The sequence below is a fragment of the Rattus norvegicus genome, chromosome 1 (genome assembly GCF_036323735.1).
Source record: "Rattus norvegicus strain BN/NHsdMcwi chromosome 1, GRCr8, whole genome shotgun sequence".
NCBI classification, from domain to species: Eukaryota; Metazoa; Chordata; class Mammalia; order Rodentia; family Muridae; genus Rattus; species Rattus norvegicus.
Genome location: NC_086019.1, coordinates 105,254,666 through 105,277,048, shown reverse-complemented (window position 1 = coordinate 105,277,048; position 22,383 = coordinate 105,254,666). Strand labels below are relative to the sequence as shown.

The following is a 22,383-nucleotide window of genomic DNA, read 5'->3' as shown; positions in this document are numbered from 1 at the left end:
ACAAACAAACAAACAAACAATAGCGAGTTCATGAACGGAAGTGACAATTGTTTCTTGTGTGACCTTTGCCAAGCCTCAGCTTGCCTGGCTTCAGATGGCTGTGTGACTTCAGGAAAGTTACTTTCACTCTCCGTACTTTGCTTGCTCCTGTGCACAGAGATCAATTGAGGGAGCATAGTATTAGGGCGCATACTGCAGTCATCTTAGTACTCGGGAGGCAGAAACAGGTAGATCTTTAATTTCAAGGCCATCCAGGGTTACATAAGGTCCAGTGCCTTTCCAGGCACTGAACACAAAAGACACACATAAATAAAAATAAAATATTTCTTTTTTTTTTTTAAGAAAAAAGCTTCAAAACTAAAAAAACTGAAGAGAACATTCAGTTGGAATAAGCCCGAGGGCCCCAGTTCAATTCCCAACACACGCACAAAAGGAGGTGAAGAAGAGAGACAGTAAAATGGCTTCGCCGATGAAAGCACCTTCCGCCCAAACCTGACTCGGGTGACACTGCAATACTAGCTCTCGTACAGTGAGGGAGGAGGCAGAGAGAGGAGACTCATGCAAAAGCTCTCAAGTCATCCAGCTGGAGGCACACAGCGTGGCAGGAACAGAGGAGAGCCCGACCAAGTCGGATGTGAGGACTTCCAAATGTCGTCCTCGGAACTCCACGCATGCGCACTTTTTTCTTTTTAAGTTGAGAATCAACTGCTAACAGGGCTGAATGGCCCTCTACACACACGTGTGCACTCACACGCGCACGCGTACAAAAGCAAAAAGTCTTTGTTGAACGAGGTTGGGGCTCTCGGGGGTCTGCAGTATTGCAGGGGGAGGCAGGCTGAACTTGGCCAACTTCTTCAGACTGCCCCTCTTGGCTGTCATCCTGGCAGGCACCTGAGAGGAAGCTAACCTTTGACCTCCCTCCTCTAGGCCCAGCCTCTCTGGTTCTAGGATGTCAGCAGGTACACCCTGGGTGGAGTTTCTATCCAGGGCTGTAGACTCAGGAAGCTTCCTTGGTTCTGAATGAAGAGCCAAGCTGGAAGGTACCCTGAGCCACCAGTCTGCAGAGCCACCCTGCCGTCCATTCGAAGGTCATTTCCCTGTTACCACAGCCAGAAGAGGTGCGTACAGGTGAGGAGGGATCCAGGAACGGGACCCCACCCCAGGGCTCTCTGGAAAGATGTCATTTCGAGAAGCAGGACGCAGACCCCGATTCTCCCAGACTCTGGGTTCCCATCCTGAGTCCCAGCCTCAAGTCCCTTCAGCTCTTGAGTCCTCCAGATCCTGAGTTCCCAGACGTTAGTTTTTCCAATCCCTGGGTCTCCCAAGCTCCTGGTTCACCAGCCCTGTGTTCCCCCAGCAAGGCCGTAGCCCGACTTCCTGCATACCGTCTGCCACCTGGCCTGCTGGTTGGATTCTTAGTCCCAATCTCCCCTTCACCTCTCGGGTCCTCAGCTCTCTCCCTGCTGCTGACTCCAGTAACAAACGTGGATAGAAGGCAGAATTGGGCTGGATGCAACCGGATTTTCCTGTTCCCATAGCCTTGGCTTTCACATCAGCCTAGGGGCTCTCAGAAACCGCAGCTGCCCCCTGTCGTGTGGAGAGGTTTAGATCCCGGCTCCATCCATCACAGAACCCCATCCTCTGTTGGAGATTTCAATGTGGCAGCTACTCTGATAAAGTACCCCGAGACTCCTACTGCCGGTGTTCCTTGGCACAGCAACAGAACAGGGTGAAAGCAGTGCCAGTCACAGGAATGGCACTGATGGGGTGGAGCTAGCCTTGGGCCTGACTCCTGTCTCTGAGCTGATGTAAAGGGATGGGGGGGGGGCGCGGGGGGGGGCGCGGGGGGAGGCGGGAGAGGCGGTGACAAGGCGCTCTCTAGATGGGAAAGGGAAGGTGAGGACGCTGAGCCGGCTGAGCCAAAGGGCACGGGGTAGAAAGAGGCAAGCGAAGCAGCTTCTGCCTGTCACACTAGTACTCAGGAGGCTGAGGCAGGAGGATTGCTGTAAGTTAGATGTCAGCCTGGACTACATCTAGAGAGCTTATCCCCCTGCTTCTAGGAAACTGGGGAAGGGTTCCTCCTTCAAAGCTGGGACCTCTTTCTGGCATAGGACACTCCTCAAACGGAAGGCAAACTGAGGCTGGGGCACGTGATGATTGGTCTTCCTGATCAGGAGAACAAAGAGTCTAGGCTCCTCCCATTGCCACCTCAACCTCCCAAACTGCTGCTCTTCAGTCATCCCTGGCTTCAGCTTCCGGTCCTCCCTCCCACAGTCGTTGGTCTTCCCAAACTCACCCAAGCTCCTCCCCTAGCTTTTGGATCACGAGTCTTGTGAATCCAGCTCCCTTTCTTAGCTGTCTGATGTCCCCGTGAGAAGACAGCAAAGGCGACATGAGCATGAGTTTGTGATACAGGTCGGAGCAGCTCTGGGTATCAGTGCTGTGGTCCTACCGTTCTAGGAACTGTGCAGTTCTACAAACTGTCTGAAGCAAAGGTCAAGGCCACCCTTTTTTGCTTTTCTAGCCAGGGTTTCCCTGTGTAACCCTGGCTGTCCTAGAACTCACTCTGTAGACCAGGCTGGTCTTGAACTCTGAGATCCACCTGCCTCCTGAGTGCTGGGATTAAAGGTGTGAACCTGTGAGCCCCCACCCCCCCACCCACCCCCACCCCCCCACCCACCCCCACCCCCGTCTTCTTCCCAAAGCTAGACGTTCCTTCACAGCAGGCTCCGGGCCTTTCTTTGCCCCTTGGTCTCTATGCCAATGCTTCCCTTCTTGAGGAATGGGAAGCGGCAGGGAGGCAGCCTGAAATCATTATTCCGAAACGCCCTACTTTCCTTTCTCTCACAAACCAAACAAGCCTTCCTGTGTTCCTGTTTGCAGTAGGAGACTCCGAGCCCTCAGATCAAAAGCCCACAGATTAACAGGTTTGATTTCAAAGTGTGTTTTTTCAGTATTTTCCCACAGTAGGATTGGTGCCAAAATGAACCTAGTGGAGCAGGCCTGACATCCTAGTTACCTCAGAGACTGAAAAGAAAAGGCAAATGTCCAAGGCCAGGCTGGGTAAGTGAATGAACTCAGCCTGGGCAACTTAGTGAGACCTTGTCTATAAAGCGAGGGCATGAGAACTCCAAGGTATGGTTAAGTGGAAGGTTTTTATTGTAAATATGAGGCAGAACAGCCAAAGAAAGGCATGTGGAAGAGTCCAGGACAGGGAGAGAAAGTAGATAGGAAAGGTGGCCGAGAGGACGAGGCCGGGAGAAGAGAGGGTGTAGGGGGCAGAGCGAAGATCAAGGAGACTGAGAGAAAAGCCAAAGAGGAATGTGATGAACAGAATAAAGTGTCTTCTAGGCAGATAAAATAGCTCAGCTGGGAACCCCACTGCAGCAAAGCTGCCTGGAGACCAGAACCCAGTTGGATTAAAAACGAGAGCATAACCACGTCAAGGTGTGGTTGAGACAGTTTTAGATACAAGGGCTAAAACAGCCAGGGGAATCTGGAAGGGTCCGGACCGAACGTAGTCATGGGGGAAGGGGGCATGGAGAGCAAGAGGGGAGGAGAAATGGGAGGGAAAAAAAATGGCAAAGGGACAGAGAGAGGTCTAGGAGCAGCAGCGAGAGCCAAGCTGTGTATATACAGGAGTCGAAGGGGCTGGGGGAAGGGAAGGGAAGGAAGGAAGCTGGGGCTGGAGAGCTTTAGGGCCAGGGGTGGGGTATGCCAACCAGGATGACTGTAGCAAGTGCTTGCAATGCTCAGAGCCAGGGTCCACTTTGATACATTCACCAGACCCTTCAGCCATTGGTCCCGGGTTCCTCTGAGACTTAACATTTCAGCCTCTGTTGATGATGGGGTGGTGGGGGGAGTTAATCTCCTCCATAACTACTTCCTGCTGAAACTGGGGTGTTTCAGGCTCCAGGAAGGCGGGGATGATATTCAAAAGACAAGAAGAGAAAGAAGTGGAGGCTGGGGTCATCTGTTGTGCTCCCTGCCCAGGTTCTGTGGGACTACCTGGGGCTATTGTAGCACAGATTCCTTTCCTGCAGCCTAGGATGCAGGGGCTCAGGCTGGTCAGAAATTCCAGTCAGAAGCATCTCTGGCTAACATGGTTGGAAATCTGCTGGGACAGATAGACAAGGGACAGAAAATAAAGTTAAAGAGTTTATGGGGAAAATTTTTATCTTGAGTGTACATTTGAAACTTCCAGGCCTGTCATCAGGGAGAGGGGAGGCCCAAGACCAGGGAATGGGAGTGGGGGAGTGGGGGTGAGGTTCCACATTGAGGACCATGCAGGTGTGGAAACTTAGGAGCATTTATCTGGAGTCTATTTGACCTGTGATGGGTGGATACAAGTTAGGACTTCCTGAAGCTTACAAAAATTTTGTAAGTTTACAGAAAGAGATATAAGGACCTCACCAAGGTTTATAATCTGTAGTGAAGTCCACATTAAGTGGACATAGCAACAGCTTGGGGACCCAAAAATGATTCTGAGGTAAAAGCATTAACACGCTTCCGTCTGTCCAGAGGGTTCGGAAAACAGACTGGACACACATGTTTTTAGCATGTTTGAGACACACTTTTTGTTATGAAATATAATGTGGCACAGGGTGAGGGGGTATCTTTAGGGGGACCATGCCAAGGTGTACCCCCTGAGAAATTATGCCATGTAACAGATCTGGGGCACAGGAGGTTTATTGGGGGGAGGGGAGAGGAGTGAAGACCTAGGGGAGGGATAGAGGCAGATGATTGAACATGTGGACAGATGGAGGAGGGCAGAGATGAGGGGGGCGTGTACAGAGAACGGGGAGAACTGGGATGGCTGGAGGGGGAGAAGAGAGGAGGGGAGGGGGAATGGGAGGGGAAGGAGGAGGGGAGGGGAATGAGAGGGGGAAGGAAGAGGGGAGGGGAAAGCGGAAGGGGAGGGGAAGGGGGAGGAGTCTTTAATTGGCTCCACACACCTGATGGCAGTTATCATACTAGTGGCTGGTATAGTAGAAAGCTTTACCAGAGTTGAGACCAATTACTTAACACAACTCATATTGATTAACCCTGGACTTTTAAAGTCTTAATACAACAGCAGCATAGCAAGGGGGAAGCCATCTGAAGCATTTCCCATTCCTTTTATGCTCCTTAAATCACTTTCCTATCACCATTTAAGCATTCACGTCCTCCAACCTTCATCACTTGATTCACCAACCTTAAAACACCTCAGACCCTCAACTTCCTTAGCTCCTCACAATTTATGCTTCTGTATCCCCAGACTCCATATAAACTTTACATTTTTTCCTATCCAGTTATTCACCTTGAGACAAGGTGGTTGGTTACTGGGAGCAGCCATTGTAGAGCAAGTTTCTTTAGAAGGAAAAGTCAAAAGTTACTTTGAAACCCATCTCCTGAGTCTGGTAACAAGGTAGACTGTGGCTCTTTGAGAGTAAGGGCTGTGGCCTGACTTTTACCATGAAGACAGCTAAGAAGGCATCTGAAACCTTGGTCTCTGCTGCAAAACGGATAAATTGTTCACTGGTCTAGTCTTCAAATCCATCAGAGACCTGAGAAGGACAAATCCTGAGAAGCAGGAAGTACAGACTAAGCAGCTTCCAAGTCTATAAAAATGACAGGGACTACTGGCAACCTGGATAGTCACCCAGGGGTCCTCTGTGGTTGGTGGGGCATACATACATCACCAGGCCCACCAGGCCCAGGAGAGTTGACAGACTCTCCTGGGAAGCAGGAAGTTTTTGGAGGGTTGTCCTACGTTGGTCCAGGCAGTGAAGCAGTCAACTTCCCAGTGTCCTGCCTGTCCACAGTGTGCTGTTAGCAGTTGAAACAAAAGGCAGTTTGTAACCCAGTGGCCAGCTTTGCCACATTTAAAGCAAGTTCCAAGTTCTTCTGGGCCTTTGGGGAAGGTTTGAGGTGATCTCAGGAGCTGGCACATATCACAAAAAGCTTTTTCTATTAGACATTTTAATCGCGATGCTCTGCAGATCTCTGAAGAGCTTCAGGACAACATGTCTATCTAAAGTAAATCTAACTAGACAAACTTGGCTTGTTTCTACTGACTTTAAAAGCGTACACAGGAAGCTTAATAAAGCTTGTTTCGGGGGCTGGGGATTTAGCTCAGTGGTAGAGCGCTTACCTAGGAAGTGCAAGGCCCTGGGTTAGGTCCCCAGCTCCAAAAAAAAGAACCAAAAAAAAAAAAAAAAAAAAAAAAAAAAAGCTTGTTTCGGAATTAATTGCACCAGTTCTTAGCATGACTACAAATATAGTCCTGAACGCATTGAAGAATTCAGTTATTTATAAGGTGACTGACTACCAACTTCTACTTCTTAATTATCCTTTACAGTTTGTAATAATTTAGTAGCTTTTATAAGACCAGGACTTTATGTTCCTCCCCCCTATTAATTTTGAGCCTTAAAAATTATGATTTTGGGGCTAGAGATGATAGCTCAGATGTTAAGAGCACTGTGTGCTCTTCCAGAGGTCCTGAGTTCAATTCCCAGCAACCACATGGTGGCTCACAACTTTCTGTAATGGGATCTGATGCCCTCTTCTGGTGTGCTTTATCACAATAAATAAATAAATAAATAAATAAATAAATCAATCAATCAATCTTTAAAAAAGGAAGCCCAATGCTGCCCTTGTTTTTTTGCTTTTTTTTTTTCAATTATAATTTTGACCTGATGCTCTTCTAGTATCAAAACAAAACTTTTAACTCATACAGTCCACAGAGACTGGCAACTTTGCTGAGCCTACTGTATGGCATCATTACGGAATATTGAAGATTTCTGTATGGCTTAGTTTATCTAAACAGCTAAAACTTAAAAGACAAAGAAGCTAGACAAATATTACTGTGAAACTGAGTAGACCTTAGGAGTTTATAAACCTTGATCAAAGACATAGAATCTTGGTAAATGTTGTTGTGGACCTGACTAGACCTTAGGAGTTTATAAACCCTGGTTATCAAATATATCTTATTTATTAAACATGTGGTTACTTATCTACATTTCCTAGCAGCCCATTGTTGAGCCATTAGCAAAGACATAAAGATTACACAGACATTTAAATTAACTTTTGTTAATCTGAATTGAACTTTGTAACCTCAAAATATTATCATATACAAAATATTTTAAGCCGGAGTTGAATCACATATACAGAATGTTGTAGCAAATATAATCTTGAGTTTCTATCATCATACAAAAATCCAGATCAATTTAAAATATTTGAGGCTTGTTGCTGCTTTCTTGGTCTAAAAGGAGAGACAGTGATAAACTATGGGCTCAGTAGGACTGAGAAGTTTTATGATTGTTGCTTAAGTTGGTGAAATCACACGGCAGGTTGCAAGCCATGTGGCCAAGTTCACATGCACACACACGGCCAACATTTGTTTTCCTAATTACATGGATTTTTTTTAGACCATACCCAATGAGCAACTTACAAATCCTTCCTTCGATAAGAGTTTACAGTATGATATTAATATTTTTTAGAGAAGATTGCAAAGTAAGCCCAGATAAAGAGTTTTAAGAATGAGGAAGGAGAACCTAAGGTCTAGAGCAGAGCAAGTTTAGACATACGACACCTGGGAACCATTTGTCCATGGCAGTGAGAATTAGGAAATCAGGTGTGGTAATTTGTGGCCTTTGAATGGGCCAAGTTGTAACGAAATCTGAGTCCTTGAAGGAAGAGAGAGCACTCTTAGCTTAGCGCAGGCTGGCCTCAGAAAGCCAGGAGCAAGGAGGGGCCCGTGGTCCAGGCTGGCAGGCTCGTAGGAGCCAGAGGCCTGGGGCGGACACAGGTGGATTCTGCAGTTTGGATTCAGAGTCACAGACAAATGATCCTCACATACCTTAGGAGTGGTTCTGAGCAGATACTGCAGGGGCAAAGAGTGTGTTACAGTTTCTGCTCCTATCTGTCTCCAACTCCCAGTTGTTACAAACTTAAAGGCAGGACATTTACTCAATCAGGGAAGGGACACCAGCCAGAAGCAAGTAGGGCTTGGAGCAAGGAAAAGGGAATATGGAGAAGAGGAAATTGTCTCACACCCCCCCATACACACCCCATTGCTTGGGCAATATATTAGGCAGGTTTGATTAGAAAAGCAACGTGTAAGAGGAAGCAGTTCCCACAGATGAGAAGAGGAGTCCCCCAGGCCTGGGTCTGCAGCGAGACGCAAAGGACCCAAGGGAGACCAAACTGAGAAGGCAAAAGCTGCCCACTGAATTGTCATTCAGTGGACAGGGCTAGGGCTAAGCCCAAGCAGACCCGGTTTACCTGATCTCAGGATTTTCAAGAGAAACCAAGAAGGCAAGAGAAACCGTGCTGGAGAAAGGAAGCCTTCTCCAGGGAAATGGTCAGACTCAGAGAAGCATTTAAGGCAAGTTAAAGAGAGAACTCGCCAATTGCTGGTGTTGGATGGCGGGCCTGACGATCTGTGGACCAGAAAGCAGACCTATTACAGGTGTAGCAGGCCGGTGGGATCCCAGTGTGCCAGACACCAGGAGAGTCCCTTCAAGGTCATGGCACCAATGTTATAAAATATAACGTGCTGGGGGGTCTGCGGGTGGCTGGGGTATTTTTGGTGAGGCCATGCCAAGGCCTGAGAAATTACACCATGCAACAGATTTGGTGCAAAAGAGATGTATCGGGGGAGGGGAAAGGAGTGCAAATTTAAGGAAGGAACAGTGCCAGACCAGTGGACACATAGACGGGCAGCCATAAGGGCAGAGAGAGGGGGCAGGGAGGGGACAGATACGGGGACCAGAGACAGGGAACGCAAGGCACAGAGAGATAGCTGGGGTGGCAGGAGGCTTCTTTTATCTGCCACACACATCTGGCACGGCTGGCAGTGGCAGTGATGTCGTGAGCAACTGCAGGTCCCCGAGAGCAGGTCAGTGAAGTTGCCTGTACACCCACACTTCTGAGTCTGCACTTACAAGACGACCAAAGGAAATTCAATGAGCTTATGACTATGGTAGTTAGTGGCAGTAGATTTCCTGCCTTACCAGAGTTAGATTAGCAGCTTATCAGACCTTCACTGACTGACGTTAAGACTCTGAACTTTCGAAGTCTTCGTATAGCAATAAATAGCACAGAGTGGGAACGAAATACGAAACATTTTTTATTTTATTTTATTTTTTTACATGCCTTGAATCACTCACTTAGCCCTTTGGAACTTGGCGTTTGCACGCCTTACTTAAAACACTGTCTTAGACACTCACGGCTTGTTCAAACGTTTTTCGAAATAAAGCTTGTCGCTGTAAACATTTAAACGTTTTTCTTCTATCCAGTGGTTTACCACAAGACACAAGTGGTTGATTCCTGAACCAGTCAATGTAAAGCAAGTTTCTTCAAATAAAAGAAGAGTTTTTTTTTTTTTTTAAAGCTGTATTGAAATCTATCTTGTGAGTTTATCCCTAGCAGGGTGAAGTCTGTTCGCAAGATAAACTGTCTGTGTTCGTCTTTCTCGGCAGCAGACCCAGAACTCTGGAAAAGTAAGACCCTGACTTTCCGTATGGAATGAACTCACCAGGCAGCGGCAGCCCTGAGGTGGGAGCTGGCTTGCTGCTCTCAGCATAAAGGTACAGTCAGTCAGTGTCCTCAGAGGCTTCAGAGGATGGATTAGAGCGGAAGTATAATCCAGATGGCCTCTGTGTCAGTTAAAATGACGAAACGGCTACCCTAGATGGCTACCCTAGCACCCCATGGTCTCCATGCCTTTGTTGGGTCAGAGAAGTCAGTCTCTGGCCGCCACAACATCCAGCATTTCATCTGTTGCACAGGACAGCACTGGCCTTTTTCTGCCACACCCAGAAGGTCTGAGAGATCTTCCTAGAGAGAAGGTACTTGGGAAAATGGACTTTACTAAGAGGAGGTAGAGTCCGCAGTTTGGGCAGAGTCCCCACGGTGGGAGAGGCGCGGGGCAGTTCCTTCTTGTGGTTAGAGTCACCACGATCCAGGCAGCATTTGGGTTCTTTGGAGACCTTAGGGTGGTCTGTAGAAGCTGGCACCTCTGTCTGTTGTGGGAAGGTTTTTTAAAATTAAGCATTTTAAATTTAAATTCAGCAGATCTCTGAAGAGTTTGATGACCATCTATCTATTAAGGTTAGCTGAATTAAAATCATTTGTTTTTAGTTACTTGCTTTAGACTTAACCTTGAAAAACACATACAGGAGGCTAAATAAAGCTCGTCCCTGTGGATGACTTGCACTTAGCATGACTACAAACATACTTCTGAGCACATTTAAACATGTGATCTTGTATAAGGTGATTGGACATAACTTTCGTGTCTTCATTATCTTTAAGAGTTTACAACAAGGGGCTGGAGAGATGGCTCAGCGGTTAAGAGCACTGACTGCTCTTCCCGAGGTCCTGAGTTCAAATTCCAGCAACCACATGGTGGCTCACAACCATCTGAAATGAGATCTGATGCCCTCTTCTGGTGTGTCTGAAGATAGTGACAGTGTAATCATAATATATAATAAATAAATAAAATATTAAAAAAAAGTTTACAACAAGGAAAAGGTTTGCCGCAAAGATTTAGCAAAGCCACATGGTTTTTCTTTCCATCCTGATTAAGTCATCAGCCAAGATGGAGGTTAGTCATGTGGTGTAAATAGATTTTAAAATATCTATATCATCAATATATTATACATATATATGTATATATAGATATATACATATAAATGTATAATATATGCATATATACATATGTGTATATATGTATATGTGTGTATGTATGTGTGTGTACGTATATATAATATATCTATATATATGTTTTGGTTTTTCAAAACAGGGTTTCTATATGTTGCCCTGGCTATCCTGGGTTTTTGGCTCTTTTTATTTTTTTTTTTCAAGAAAAAGTTTCTTTGTATAGCCCTGGGTGTCCTGGAATTCTCTTTGAAGACCAGGCTGCCCCAGAACTCACAGAGATCTGTCTGCCTCCCGAGTGCTGGGACTAAAAGTGTGTGCTACCACGCCAGATGGTAAAGGGCTTTTATGGGAGTGGAAAGTAGAGAATGTGGAGATGAGAGACCTTTGGAAATGTAGTGCAGTTTAGCTGTATGAAATGTGGGGGTCACCTTAGTCAGGGTTTCTACTGCTGTGACAAAACACCGTGACCAAAAGCAAGCTGGAGAGGAAAGGGTTTATTTGGCTAACACGTCCACATCACTGCTCATTATTGAAGGAAGTCAGGCAGGAACAGGGCAGGGCAGATCCCGGAGGCAGGAGCTGATGGAGAGGCCTTATAGGGTGCTGCTCACTGGCTTGCATCCCAAAGCTTCACTCACTGAGAAAAGGCCCTACAACTAGGTTTCATGGAGGCATTTCTCCAAGTGAGACTTCCTCCTGATGACTCTAGCATGTGTCAAGATGACACGTAAAACCAGTTGGTACAGGGATCATGTGTGGGTTACGAATTTATTTACTTATTTATTTTAAATGCATGAGTGCTCTATCTGCTTGTATACCTGCATGCCAGAAGTAAACATCAGATGCCTTTACAGATGGTTGTGAGCCACCCTGTGGTTCCTGGGAATTGAACACAGGACCTCTGGAAGAGCAGTCAGTGTTCCTAACCACTGAGCCATCCCTCCAGCCTAGGATCATTTGCTTGTGCAGTGGCAGAGATTGTTACCATATGAGAGACTTTAGAAATCAAGTGTGTTGTCTTTGGCCAAGCAGTTTGCAGGAAGACAATGAGGCTCTGATAACATCTCTGTGTCTGAGTAAGAAAGAGAAAAGGTTCTGTGTGGTTCAGGAGGATGTAAGGAAGCTAAAGGAGAGGACAGAACGCCCCAGGGAGGAACGTCAAACATGTCTGAGTGAGAGGCTAGGAAAGGTACAGGACAGTTTAAGGTACAGGAGCTGAGGGACAAGTAGGCGGTTCCAAGAGGGACTCAGAGAAGAGCTAGGAAGGCCGCCAAAGAGGCAAACTTGGGAAGGCTTTGGGGAAAAGGAAGTGTTCTTTTTTTTTTTTTTTTTTTTTTTTTTTTTTTTTTTGGTTCTTTTTTTCGGAGCTGGGGACCGAACCCATGGCCTTGCGCTTCCTAGGTAAGCGCTCTACCACTGAGCTAAATCCCCAGCCCCAGGAAATGTTCTGATAGAGGAAGAAGGGCGTCTGTAGTAGAGAAGCTCACATGGGTGCAGCAGGTCAGAGAGAGGCCAAGATGGCATCTGGAGGGCATGGTAGATTGTGCTCCAAGAGGCACATTGAGGGGCCAGGAGGCACTGCAGGCTGCAGGAGCCAGAGAGACCTTTATGGAATAGACAAGGAGAGGGGGATAGTGAGGGTAAGTGGAGGGAAGAAGCATCTGGAGAATCAGACTCCCGAATTTACAGTCAAGTGTGCTAAGCAACAGAAGCCAGCAGAAACAAATGACCTGGATATACTTTAGACGAACCAAGTCAGTGGCTTGGTTTGGAGAATTGGAGTCCCTTGGAAAGGAAGTCATATGTCCCCTCCCGCGGTTTCAGCTCAAGATAAAGGGAATCCTGAGAATGCAGAACCTCCCAGGTATGGCTGAGAAGGTCTGTTGTAGATCTGAGACAAACAGCCTGAGGCATCGAGAAGATGCAGAGCAAGCGAGGAAGAAAGGAGAGAGGGAAGAGGAGAAAGGACAAATGGAGGAGAGGTCCAGGAGCAGAGCCAAGAGGACTGGTAGCCAAAATGGCTGCGTCGTATAGGAATCAGCGAAGCTGTGGGCAGGGGGTGGACGGTCAGAGCTGGAGAGGTTCAGGGGAGATAAGCCAGCCAGAATGACTGTGTAATAAGTACTTACAGCGCTGAGAGCCTGCCAGTCTACTTTGATATGTTAAAGAGGCACCTCAACCATTTGTCCCAGATTTGTTTTCTTTTTTTTGAAACCTAATACCAGCGATACACTTACTTGAGACAACAGACACACAGCTTCTAGCGAGTCCACAATGCTTACCGGACGGTGTAGAAACAGAGACCAAGAGTAATGCATTGCTCCTCATGTCTTCAGGACTGCTGGAGACCCTGGAGAGAGGCCACCTTGATCTCCCCCGAGACTGGAGAGTCTCGCCGGAATCCTTACCTGCGAACTCTCAGCTAAGTTAAATCCAGCAGGTGAGCAGCCTTGGGGTGACAGGCTTAGGACTCTAGTTAGGATAACTTTTATTATGCCAACTGTGGGCACCTACCTTCTTGCTCATGACAAGGACCAAGGGAACCATGGCTGAAAATGCAGGGGTTTTATGGGAATGAGAAGCTGGCAGAAGGAAAACCCACGAGCTGGAGAGGTTTAGGGGAGGGGTGGGGTGAGAGGAGTTGAGAGGAGCCCAGGTACTGAGTGAGCCTGGAGACAGGATGCACTTTGATGGGCTAAAAGATGACACCTATAGCCTGTGTCCCTTTAAGACATTGGTAAGTAAAGCTCCTGTGGTAGAGAGAAGGGGGCCACCAGAATCTGCGGGAGTTTCCTTTGGACCTGACAAAAGGCAAAAGCAAAAAGACCAGAAGTATTGACTCAGCCTAATATAATGACAGCAGCCTATGATCTCAGTACTCCAGAGCTGAAGCACCTTACCTTGGGAATGAATTCAAGGTCAGCCTAAGCAACTCTGTGAGACTCTCTCAAAGTTAAAACAACAACAAAGCAACAAATAAGGCTGGGGGCGTGGCTCAGTGGTAGAGCACATGCCTAGAATCCTCCAGTGAGGGGCTGGGGGCGTGGCTCAGTGGTAGAGCCCCTGCCTAGAATCCTCCAGTGAGGGGCTGGGGGCGTGGCTCAGTGGTAGAGCCCCTGCCTAGAATCCTCCAGTGAGGGGCTGGGGGCGTGGCTCAGTGGTAGAGCCCCTGCCTCAAATCCCCCAGTGAGGGGATGGGGTGTGGCTCAGTGGTAGAACCCCTGCCTCAAATCCCCCATGAGGGGCTGGGGTGTGGCTCAGTGGTAGAGCCCCTGCCTAGAATCCCCCAGTGAGGGGCTGGGGGTGTGACTCAGTGGTAAAGCCCCTGTCTGGAATCCCCCAGTGAGGGGCTGGGGTGTGGCTCAATAGCAAAGTGTTTGCTAAGCATGATGGGCACCCTGAATTCCATCTCCAGTAGCATAGAAGAAAAGGAAAAAGAAAAAGACTAATCCTGCAAGGAGACAGAGTCGGTAGGATGAAGCCATCACCACTTGTCCCCTCCACCCCTGCTCTGTCCTTCCCTTTTGCTCTCTGGTGACCTGCCTCTGATCTCATGCACACTATGGCCCAGGCTTGTGGGATCCTCCTGCCTCAGCCTTTCAAGTGCTGGCATTAGGGACCTCCACTCTTGCTACCAGCAGGCTCTGTAGCTGTGGGGAATTTCCCATGTGCTTACCTCCAGAGGTTGGAAACCTGTCCTAGATTTTCTATGGCTCACACCTGTCACCCTAGCACTCGAGGGGCGGGGCGGGGCAGGGCGGGGCAGGTGCTGAGACAGGAGGATTGCTATGAATTTAAGGCCAGCCTTGGCAACATAGTGTGTTATAAAGGCCAGTCTGGGCTATGGAGTGAGACTCAGTCTAATAAAAGCAAAAATAAATAATATCAAGAGTCTGGCTGAGCTGGGAAGCAAACACGATCGAGCAAGGCCTTTTGGTGAATCTTAGGGGACTGGACAGGCACGTCCGGACGGGGCGGGCGGGTGTTGATTTGACACCTGGAAATGACCTGGTTAGCCAACATTCTAGACTCACGCAGTTCACGTCCAAGCATTGAGTCAACAGGCCTGAGTGTGTGTGTGTGTGTGTGTGTGTGTGTGTGTGCGCGCGCGCGCGCGCACGCGCACTCCTGTGTTAACACATGCATGTATGCCTCTACAAGCACTTACCTGTGCATGTGGAGACCAGATCAGCAATCATTGTCTTCTATGTGATGTCAGGTGTCTTCCTGTATCGTCGTTTTCTGCCTTAGTTTGAGAAAGAGTCTTTCAGGGTTGGTGATTTAGCTCAGTGGTAGAGCGCTTGCCTAGCAAGCACAAGGCCCTGGGTTCAGTCCTCAGGTTCAGTCCTCAGCTCTGGAAAAGAGAGAGAGAGAGAGAGAGAGAGAGAGAGAGAGAGAGAGAGAGAGAGAGAGAGAGAGAGAGTCTTTCATTGAACCCAGAGCTCACAGTCAGGCTGCACTGGCTGGCTGGCAGGCTCTGAGGATGTTCCGGTTCTGACCCAGCCCCCAATGCTGGGATTACAGACCCCCTGCCAGGCTTCTCCATGGTGCTGGGTGGGACTGAGGAGCTAACGCATGTGCTGCAGGTACGTTACCCACTGAGCCATCTGCTTAGAGCTTCCTTAATTTTATTTTTAATCCGTGTGCCTGAGTCTGAGCCTGAGTCTGAGTCTGAGTCTGTGTGATGTGCACCACATTTGTGCAGGTACCCACGGAGGACAGACAGAGGGTGTCAGGATTTCCCAGAACTGGAGATGCAGGTATTTGTGAGCCGCCTATTGTAGGTGGTCTTCTACAAGAGCAGCTAGTGCTCTTAACCGCTGAACCAGCCATCAGTTCCTCTATCTTATTTTTGAGGCAAGGTCTCTCACTGAACCTACAGCTCACTGGTTAGTCTAGACTGGCTAGCAATTCCCCAATATCTCCTTATCTCTGCACCAGCTGTTGGGGTACAGAGACAGGTTGCCCTGTGGTCTGCCAAGCTATTGTGTGGGTGCTGGTGATTCAAGTGCAAGTGCTCACGTTTATACGGCAAGACCTTTAACTGCTGGGTTATGTCTCCAATCCGTATTTATGAAGCACTTCACACAGTGCAGACTAGCTCCAAACTCACAGCCATTCCACTGCCTCAGCCTCCTGAGTACTGAGAGAGCAGAAAAGTGTGCCCTGCCTGAGGACTGTATTTCTGCCTGCAGTTCTATGCTAAGTTGACTTTGTAAGCATACGCCCGTGCAGCATTCAGCCTCTAAGCTTTGATCTGTTTACAAGCTGCTTGATTTAATGCCCAAATCCTCTTGACTCAGAGTCTCTGAGCCTAAACCTGTGGTCAGGGTTACAGGCCTGGAGCCAAGGAAGCCAGAACTTTTGTCTCTTACCTGGAGGTGCACAATGCCTCCTTTGGAGACCGGTAGCAGAGCATACTCAGTGTTCCCAACCACACATCCTCCAGGATGAGGTGACGTAAGACTTCTGAAGAACTTGGGGAACCTGAAGACCTTGAGCCCCCCAAAATTTTCTTTCCCGTCACTCAGGTCTGGATCTGAAGTTGCTGGTCTCACCTGGACTTTGTTTAACTAATTCTTGGCATGCATGTTGGTCCCACCCTGGCTGCAAGTGACAAGGTTCACCTTCCTCTAGAATCTGTGGGTGGCAACCCCTTTGGGGTCTAATGACCTTTTCACAGGGGTCACCTAAGACCACAGAAAACACAGATATTTATTTACATTACAATTCATACCAGGAGCAAAATTACATGAAATAGCAATGAAGATAATTTTATGGTGTGTGTGGGGGTTGGAGGGGGGTCCCCACATAAGAATCTTTATTTTATTAAAAGATTTATTAAAGGATCACGGCATTAGGAAGGTTGAGAAGTACTGCTCTAGACATAGCCTTCAGTGTACAGAGGCTCCTGAACCTGATTGGAAGCACATGACAGTACCAGAGTCCAATCAAACCCCACTTAGAGTTTCCTATTTTGTTTTGTAGTGTTTTCTTCGTTTTTGTTGTTTTATTCTGAGACTGGTTTTTACCCTGTAGGCCAGGCTGGCCTTGAACCCATGCAGATCTGTCAGCCTCCAGAGACCTCAGATCGAAGGTGTCCCACTGTATACAGATTGGTTTTGGGTTTATTTGTTTGTGTGTGTGTGTGTGTGTGTGTGTGTGTGTGTGTGTGTGCATGCATGTTTGTGCAGTTTGCAAAGGCCAATGAAACATCTAATCTTGACTGGAGTTACAGGGAGCTCTGAGCTCCCAAATATGGGTGCCGGAAACTAAACTCCAGTCCTCTGAAAAGCAGCAGCAAGGGCTTTTTTTTCTTTTTTCTTTTTTTTTTTTATTAACTTGAGTATTTCTTAATTACATTTCGAATGTTGTTCCCTTTCCCAGTTTCCGGGTCAACATCCCCCTAACTCCTCCCCCTCCCCTTCTATATGGGTGTTCCCCTCCCCATCCTCTCCCCATTACCGCCCTCCCCCCAACAATCACGTTCACTCAGGGTTCAGTCTTGGCAGGACCAAGGGATTCCCCTTCCACTGGTGCTCTTACTAGGCTATTCATTGCTACCTATGGGGTCAGAGTCCAGGGTCAGTCCATGTATATAGTCTTTGGGTAGGGGCTTAGTCCCTGGAAGCTCTGGTTGGTGGGCATTGTTGTTCATATGGGGTCTCGAGCCCCTTCAAGCTCTTCCAGTCCTTTCTCTGATTCCTTCAACGGGGGTCCTATTCTCAGTTCAGTGGTTCGCTGCTGGCATTCGCCTCTGTATTTGCTGTATTCTGGCTGTATCTCTCAGGAGAGATCTACATCCAGTTCCTGTTCGCCTGCACTTCTTGGCAGCAAGGGCTTTTAAGCACTGGATCATCTCCCCAACCATTCTGTTACTTTTGTTTCGTTTTTTGTTTGTAAGTTTCTCTTTGTAGCATTGGTTGGCTTGGAACTCACTTTGTAGACCAGGCTGGACTCCAACTGTAGTCCTCCGGCCTCAGTCTTCCCAGTAGCTGGGATCTCAGGCCTGTACCACTATGCCAAGCTGGAACTAATTTCTATCAACTAGTGGAGAAAAGAGGGATCTGTGATAAAGTAGAAGATGCCCTGGGATATTTTCAGGCAATGTGGAATGAAGTCAGCCACTGACCATATACATTCAGGCCTTAAGCTTGGTGTACTGTTACTTAGGCTAAAATATGTATATATAAAAGGGCTATTATTACCTATAGACCCTCAGCACAGGGTACTAATTACGCTGGAATTCTTCTGAGATTGTGAGAGGCTTTGGACTCTGGAATGAGGACCTCCCTCCCTTTCCTATGTCTCCCATAATGCTTCTGATTTTTCTATTGTTGTGGGGTTTTTTTCCCATCATTCCTCATTTGAGAACTTAAAACACATTTTCCCTCTAAAGGAACATCAAGTAAGGCATATTGGCTCACTCCGTAATCCCAACACCAAAACAGAAAGATTGGGCCACACAGTTTCTGGCTAGATTGAACTATAGGGTGAAATCATGTATCAAACAAACCCGAAAGAACCCGATGGGTGTTAGTTATTTATGCATACATGGTTGCAAGCATGCACCTAAGCTGCCCTCCGGGTAACCTGTTGTGCTTTCTTTCCTGGTAGCCATGGCCAGCGCCCAGGTTCCTTTCTCCTTTCCTCTGGCCCACTTCCTCATCTTTGTCTTCGTGACTTCCACCATCATCCACCTCCAGCAGCGAATAGTGAAGCTCCAACCCCTGTCAGAGAAGGAATTACCGATGACGACTCAAATGTCCTCGGGAAACACAGAAAGCCCAGAGATGCGACGGGACAGCGAGCAGCATGGGAATGGAGAGCTGCGGGGCATGTTCACGATCAATTCCATTGGCCGGCTGGGGAACCAGATGGGCGAATACGCCACACTCTTTGCACTGGCCAGGATGAACGGACGGCTTGCGTTCATCCCCGCATCCATGCACAACGCTCTAGCGCCCATCTTCAGGATCAGCCTCCCGGTGTTACACAGCGACACGGCCAAAAAGATCCCATGGCAGAATTACCATCTCAACGACTGGATGGAGGAGCGTTACCGCCACATTCCGGGACACTTTGTGCGCTTCACGGGATACCCGTGCTCCTGGACCTTCTACCACCACCTGCGCCCAGAGATCCTGAAGGAGTTCACCCTGCATGACCACGTGCGGGAGGAGGCCCAGGCCTTCCTGCGTGGTCTGCGGGTGAATGGGAGCCAGCCGAGTACTTTTGTGGGTGTCCATGTGCGCCGAGGGGACTATGTGCATGTCATGCCTAATGTGTGGAAGGGCGTGGTGGCTGACCGGGGTTACCTGGAAAAGGCCCTGGATATGTTCCGGGCACGCTATTCATCTCCAGTCTTCGTGGTTACAAGCAACGGTATGGCCTGGTGCCGGGAGAACATTAATGCTTCCCGAGGAGACGTGGTGTTCGCGGGCAATGGTATTGAGGGGTCGCCAGCCAAGGACTTCGCGCTGCTCACCCAGTGCAACCACACCATCATGACTATTGGGACCTTTGGGATTTGGGCTGCCTACCTGGCAGGTGGTGATACCATCTACTTAGCCAACTACACCCTTCCGGATTCTCCGTTCCTCAAAGTCTTTAAGCCAGAGGCAGCCTTCCTACCCGAATGGGTGGGCATCCCTGCCGATCTGTCCCCACTCCTTAAGCACTAACACCAGCCTGTCCTCGGTCCCACTTCCACCTCAAGGCAAAAGGAGTCACTTGTTACGTCGCAGGAAGAGCCTTCTGATGGGAAGAAGTGTGCCTTGGGCTGCCAACGAGAAGTACTAACATGTTCAGAAAGCATATTTACATGTTAGATGCGGCCAGCTCAGCTCCAACATTTGTTAACAGCTCAGACATCATCAGTGGCCCCTGTTCCTGAAGACTCCTAGCAGTGCCATCACCGTTTTTCAGCACAGCTGACCCATGGCGCCAGACGGGCTGCTACCCGCAGACAGCCACTTCCAGAGGCAGCAAGAAAAGGCACGCTATGGTCTTTTCTTTAGGTTCCTTTTGAAGGGTGAGACAAACTTGAGTCTGCCTACTTTTTTTTTTTTTTCCACGGTGGGGCAGCATGTGACAGGCAAGAGTCAGATAGGGAGCCTGAGCAAGGAGAGGAGGCCAGCTTGTCTTTTTATAGCAACTGCCTTCCCCCGACTGACTGGAGTCTGCTAAGAACCTTTGAAGGTGGTGACCTAGGAACTTCTCATAGTCTCTTAAGATTCTTTCTCTTTTTAAATTATGGGTGTATGTGTGGACGTGTGGAGTACCTTCAGAGGCCAGAGCTGGGTGTCGGATCCCTGGAAGTGGAGTCATAGGCAGCTGGCACTGCGAGAGGCAGGTCTCACCAGCAGCACACAGAGGACCAAAGGCAAGTCCAGTGAAAGCCACCCCTCTACAAGCATCCAGCTAGCTCCTCTGTCCCCTTGACAAGAGTTGTGTCACTGTGTGCCTACATGGCTCGTTATGAGTCAAGGGGAGGAAGAATGCTGGGATTGGTTTACCCTGGGATCCAAAGTAGGAGTTATTCACTGCACAAAGGCACTTGATCAAAAGGGATGTGGGAGCTACCATGAGCCCACAGTCCCCTCACCCAGTTGCTTGCCCTTGGGACTGGGTCCGCCAAGGACTCCTTCTTTACCTACTCTGTCCATCTGAGAAGACCTGTGTGGGCGGAATTCAGATGCACCGGTTGCATGTCTGCCTCTGCAGCCCTGGTAGGACACCTCCAATCCTAGGGAACCCCTCCAGATGTTTCAGAGTTATCTTACCATCTTGTTACACTTCAAGTGTGAGCACACACGATGCATCCCTCTCACAATTAAAAAATACAACCTATGCAGCTACCATTATGAAAACAGCCAGGGTGATCTGGGGGGAAGAGGCCTCGGAAAGGTGTTCTTTTTGGACAGCAGAAACCCAAGGTGTCTCTCCAGAACCCCTGCTAAGTTGGTAGTGCTGATCCTGTGCATAAGAAGTAGCCTGGAGTGGCCATGGTAGCACCTGACTTTCACCTTTGTACTGTGAAGGCTAAGGCAGGAGGCCCTACATCCTCAGGCCCTCTCTCAACAAAGAAAATTCTCAAACTGGGTATAGCAATGCACACCTGTGATCCTAGCATCAGGATCAGGAGTTGGAAGTCATCCCCAGCCACACAGGGAATGCAGATCAGTCTGAGCTGCATGAGACCCCCATCTCAGAAGTAGAAAGAAAATTGCAAAAATCTAGGCTCAACAGTGGTGGCATACACTTAAGGAGACAGAGGCCAATAGATCTCTGAGTTTGAGGCTAGCCTGGGCTACACAGAAATCTTATTTTTAAAAAATATATATTTTTTCAAAAATCCAAAACAAATAAAAATGTGCCTTTCCATCACAATTTCATGGTGTTTGTTTGTTTGTTTGGTCTTTTGAAACAGTATCTCTACAAAGCCCTGGCTGTCCTGAAACCTACAATGTAGACCAGGCTGGTCTTGATAAAATCAACGATGTATGCCAGTCATGCCCAGCCCAAGTTTACATTCTTGAAAGTGATAAGAGTGGGTTTGAGTCATTCCTCATGTGCCTAGGTGAGATGTGAGTGCCTCACCTGCTTAAGCCCAGTGCTCTGGAGGTAGGCAGGCAGATCTCTGTGAATTCTGGGGTAGCCTGGTCTACATAGTGAATTCCAGGGCAGCCAGTGTTATAAAGAAACCCTGCCTCAAAACAAATAAAAAAAATAACAACAACAACAACACACACACATACCCCAGAAAATGAATTAAAATTTTTAAATTTTTAAATTGACCACCTGGTAGATGAACTGAGTTTGTGGAAAGCAATGAGCTCTGCCTATCAACGGGTGGTTCATTTGGAATGTGAATTCTATCTCCAAATGATGTTGGCACAGACCATCTCTATATCCACTGATTTTTGACAGCCATCTACATTTAAGATTTAAAAAAAGGTCGTGCGTAGTAGCCTGTGCATCCAATTTGAGCACACTAGAAACTGAAGCCTGACGATGTCCCATTTGAGGGAAGCCTGGGCTGCATAGGGAGATTTTTGTCCTGGAGGAGGAGGAAGTAAGGGAGAAGGAAGAGGAGGAAGAAGTAAGGGAGAAGGAAGAGGAGGAGGATGTAGAGGAGGAGGAGGAAGTAAGGGGAGGAGGAGGCGAAGGGAAATGAAAGGAAACGAGACACCTCCACCTCTATGAAGTTCAAGGGTGGCATGTGGATAAAAGCGGAGGCCCCCAGGGACACTGAAGCCACCAGAGGGACTGAACACATGTGAAGTTGGGGTCGCAGTGATGAGGAGTACACCACACTCAAGTCAACACCCATGCCAAACCCGCACCAGCCTTCCAAATGTCCACCTTCTAGAGAATTCCTTGGCCATCCAACCCTACCTCTCCCAGGGCTGTCAGGGCTCCTCACTGCTCTCCCTCGCCCCAAGGCTGATTGGCTGAGGATAGATGGGGACAGTGTGCAGGAGACAGGAATAAGACTTGGTTGGAAATTGGTATCCTGGGGCCCAAGATACCAGGGCCAGAGAGATGGCAGAGAGATAGGTGGAGATTAGGTAGGCAAAGGCCACAGAGGGCTAGGGATAGGGAGAGACGGACATGGCAGTGAGCACAGTCAGATGCTGTCTCAAAAACAAAACAAAAAACAATAAAACAAACAAACAAAAAAAAACAGAACAAACAAACCGAGAACAACAGACTGGAGATGGCTTGCTGCTCTTA

General features: G+C 48.2%; 1 protein-coding gene across 4 annotated transcripts; it reads left to right on the top strand.

The window, feature by feature from the left end:
* Positions 1-220: 220 nt before the first annotated feature.
* On the top strand, positions 221-21,036 carry Fut2 (fucosyltransferase 2). Of its 4 annotated transcripts, none has more exons than XM_063272138.1 (4): positions 221-1,128; positions 9,465-9,572; positions 12,981-13,084; positions 18,262-21,036. In XM_063272138.1, the coding sequence occupies exon 4, from the start codon at positions 18,264-18,266 to the stop codon at positions 19,326-19,328; it is 1,065 nt and encodes a 354-aa protein (XP_063128208.1). In that variant the 5' UTR covers positions 221-1,128; positions 9,465-9,572; positions 12,981-13,084; positions 18,262-18,263; the 3' UTR covers positions 19,329-21,036.
* The last annotated feature ends 1,347 nt before the right edge of the window (positions 21,037-22,383 follow it).

Bases quoted from the DNA above. Each gene is read 5' to 3' on its own strand.
- Fut2 (XM_063272138.1), top strand. From the start codon at position 18,264: ATGGCCAGCGCCCAGGTTCCTTTCTCCTTTCCTCTGGCCCACTTCCTC.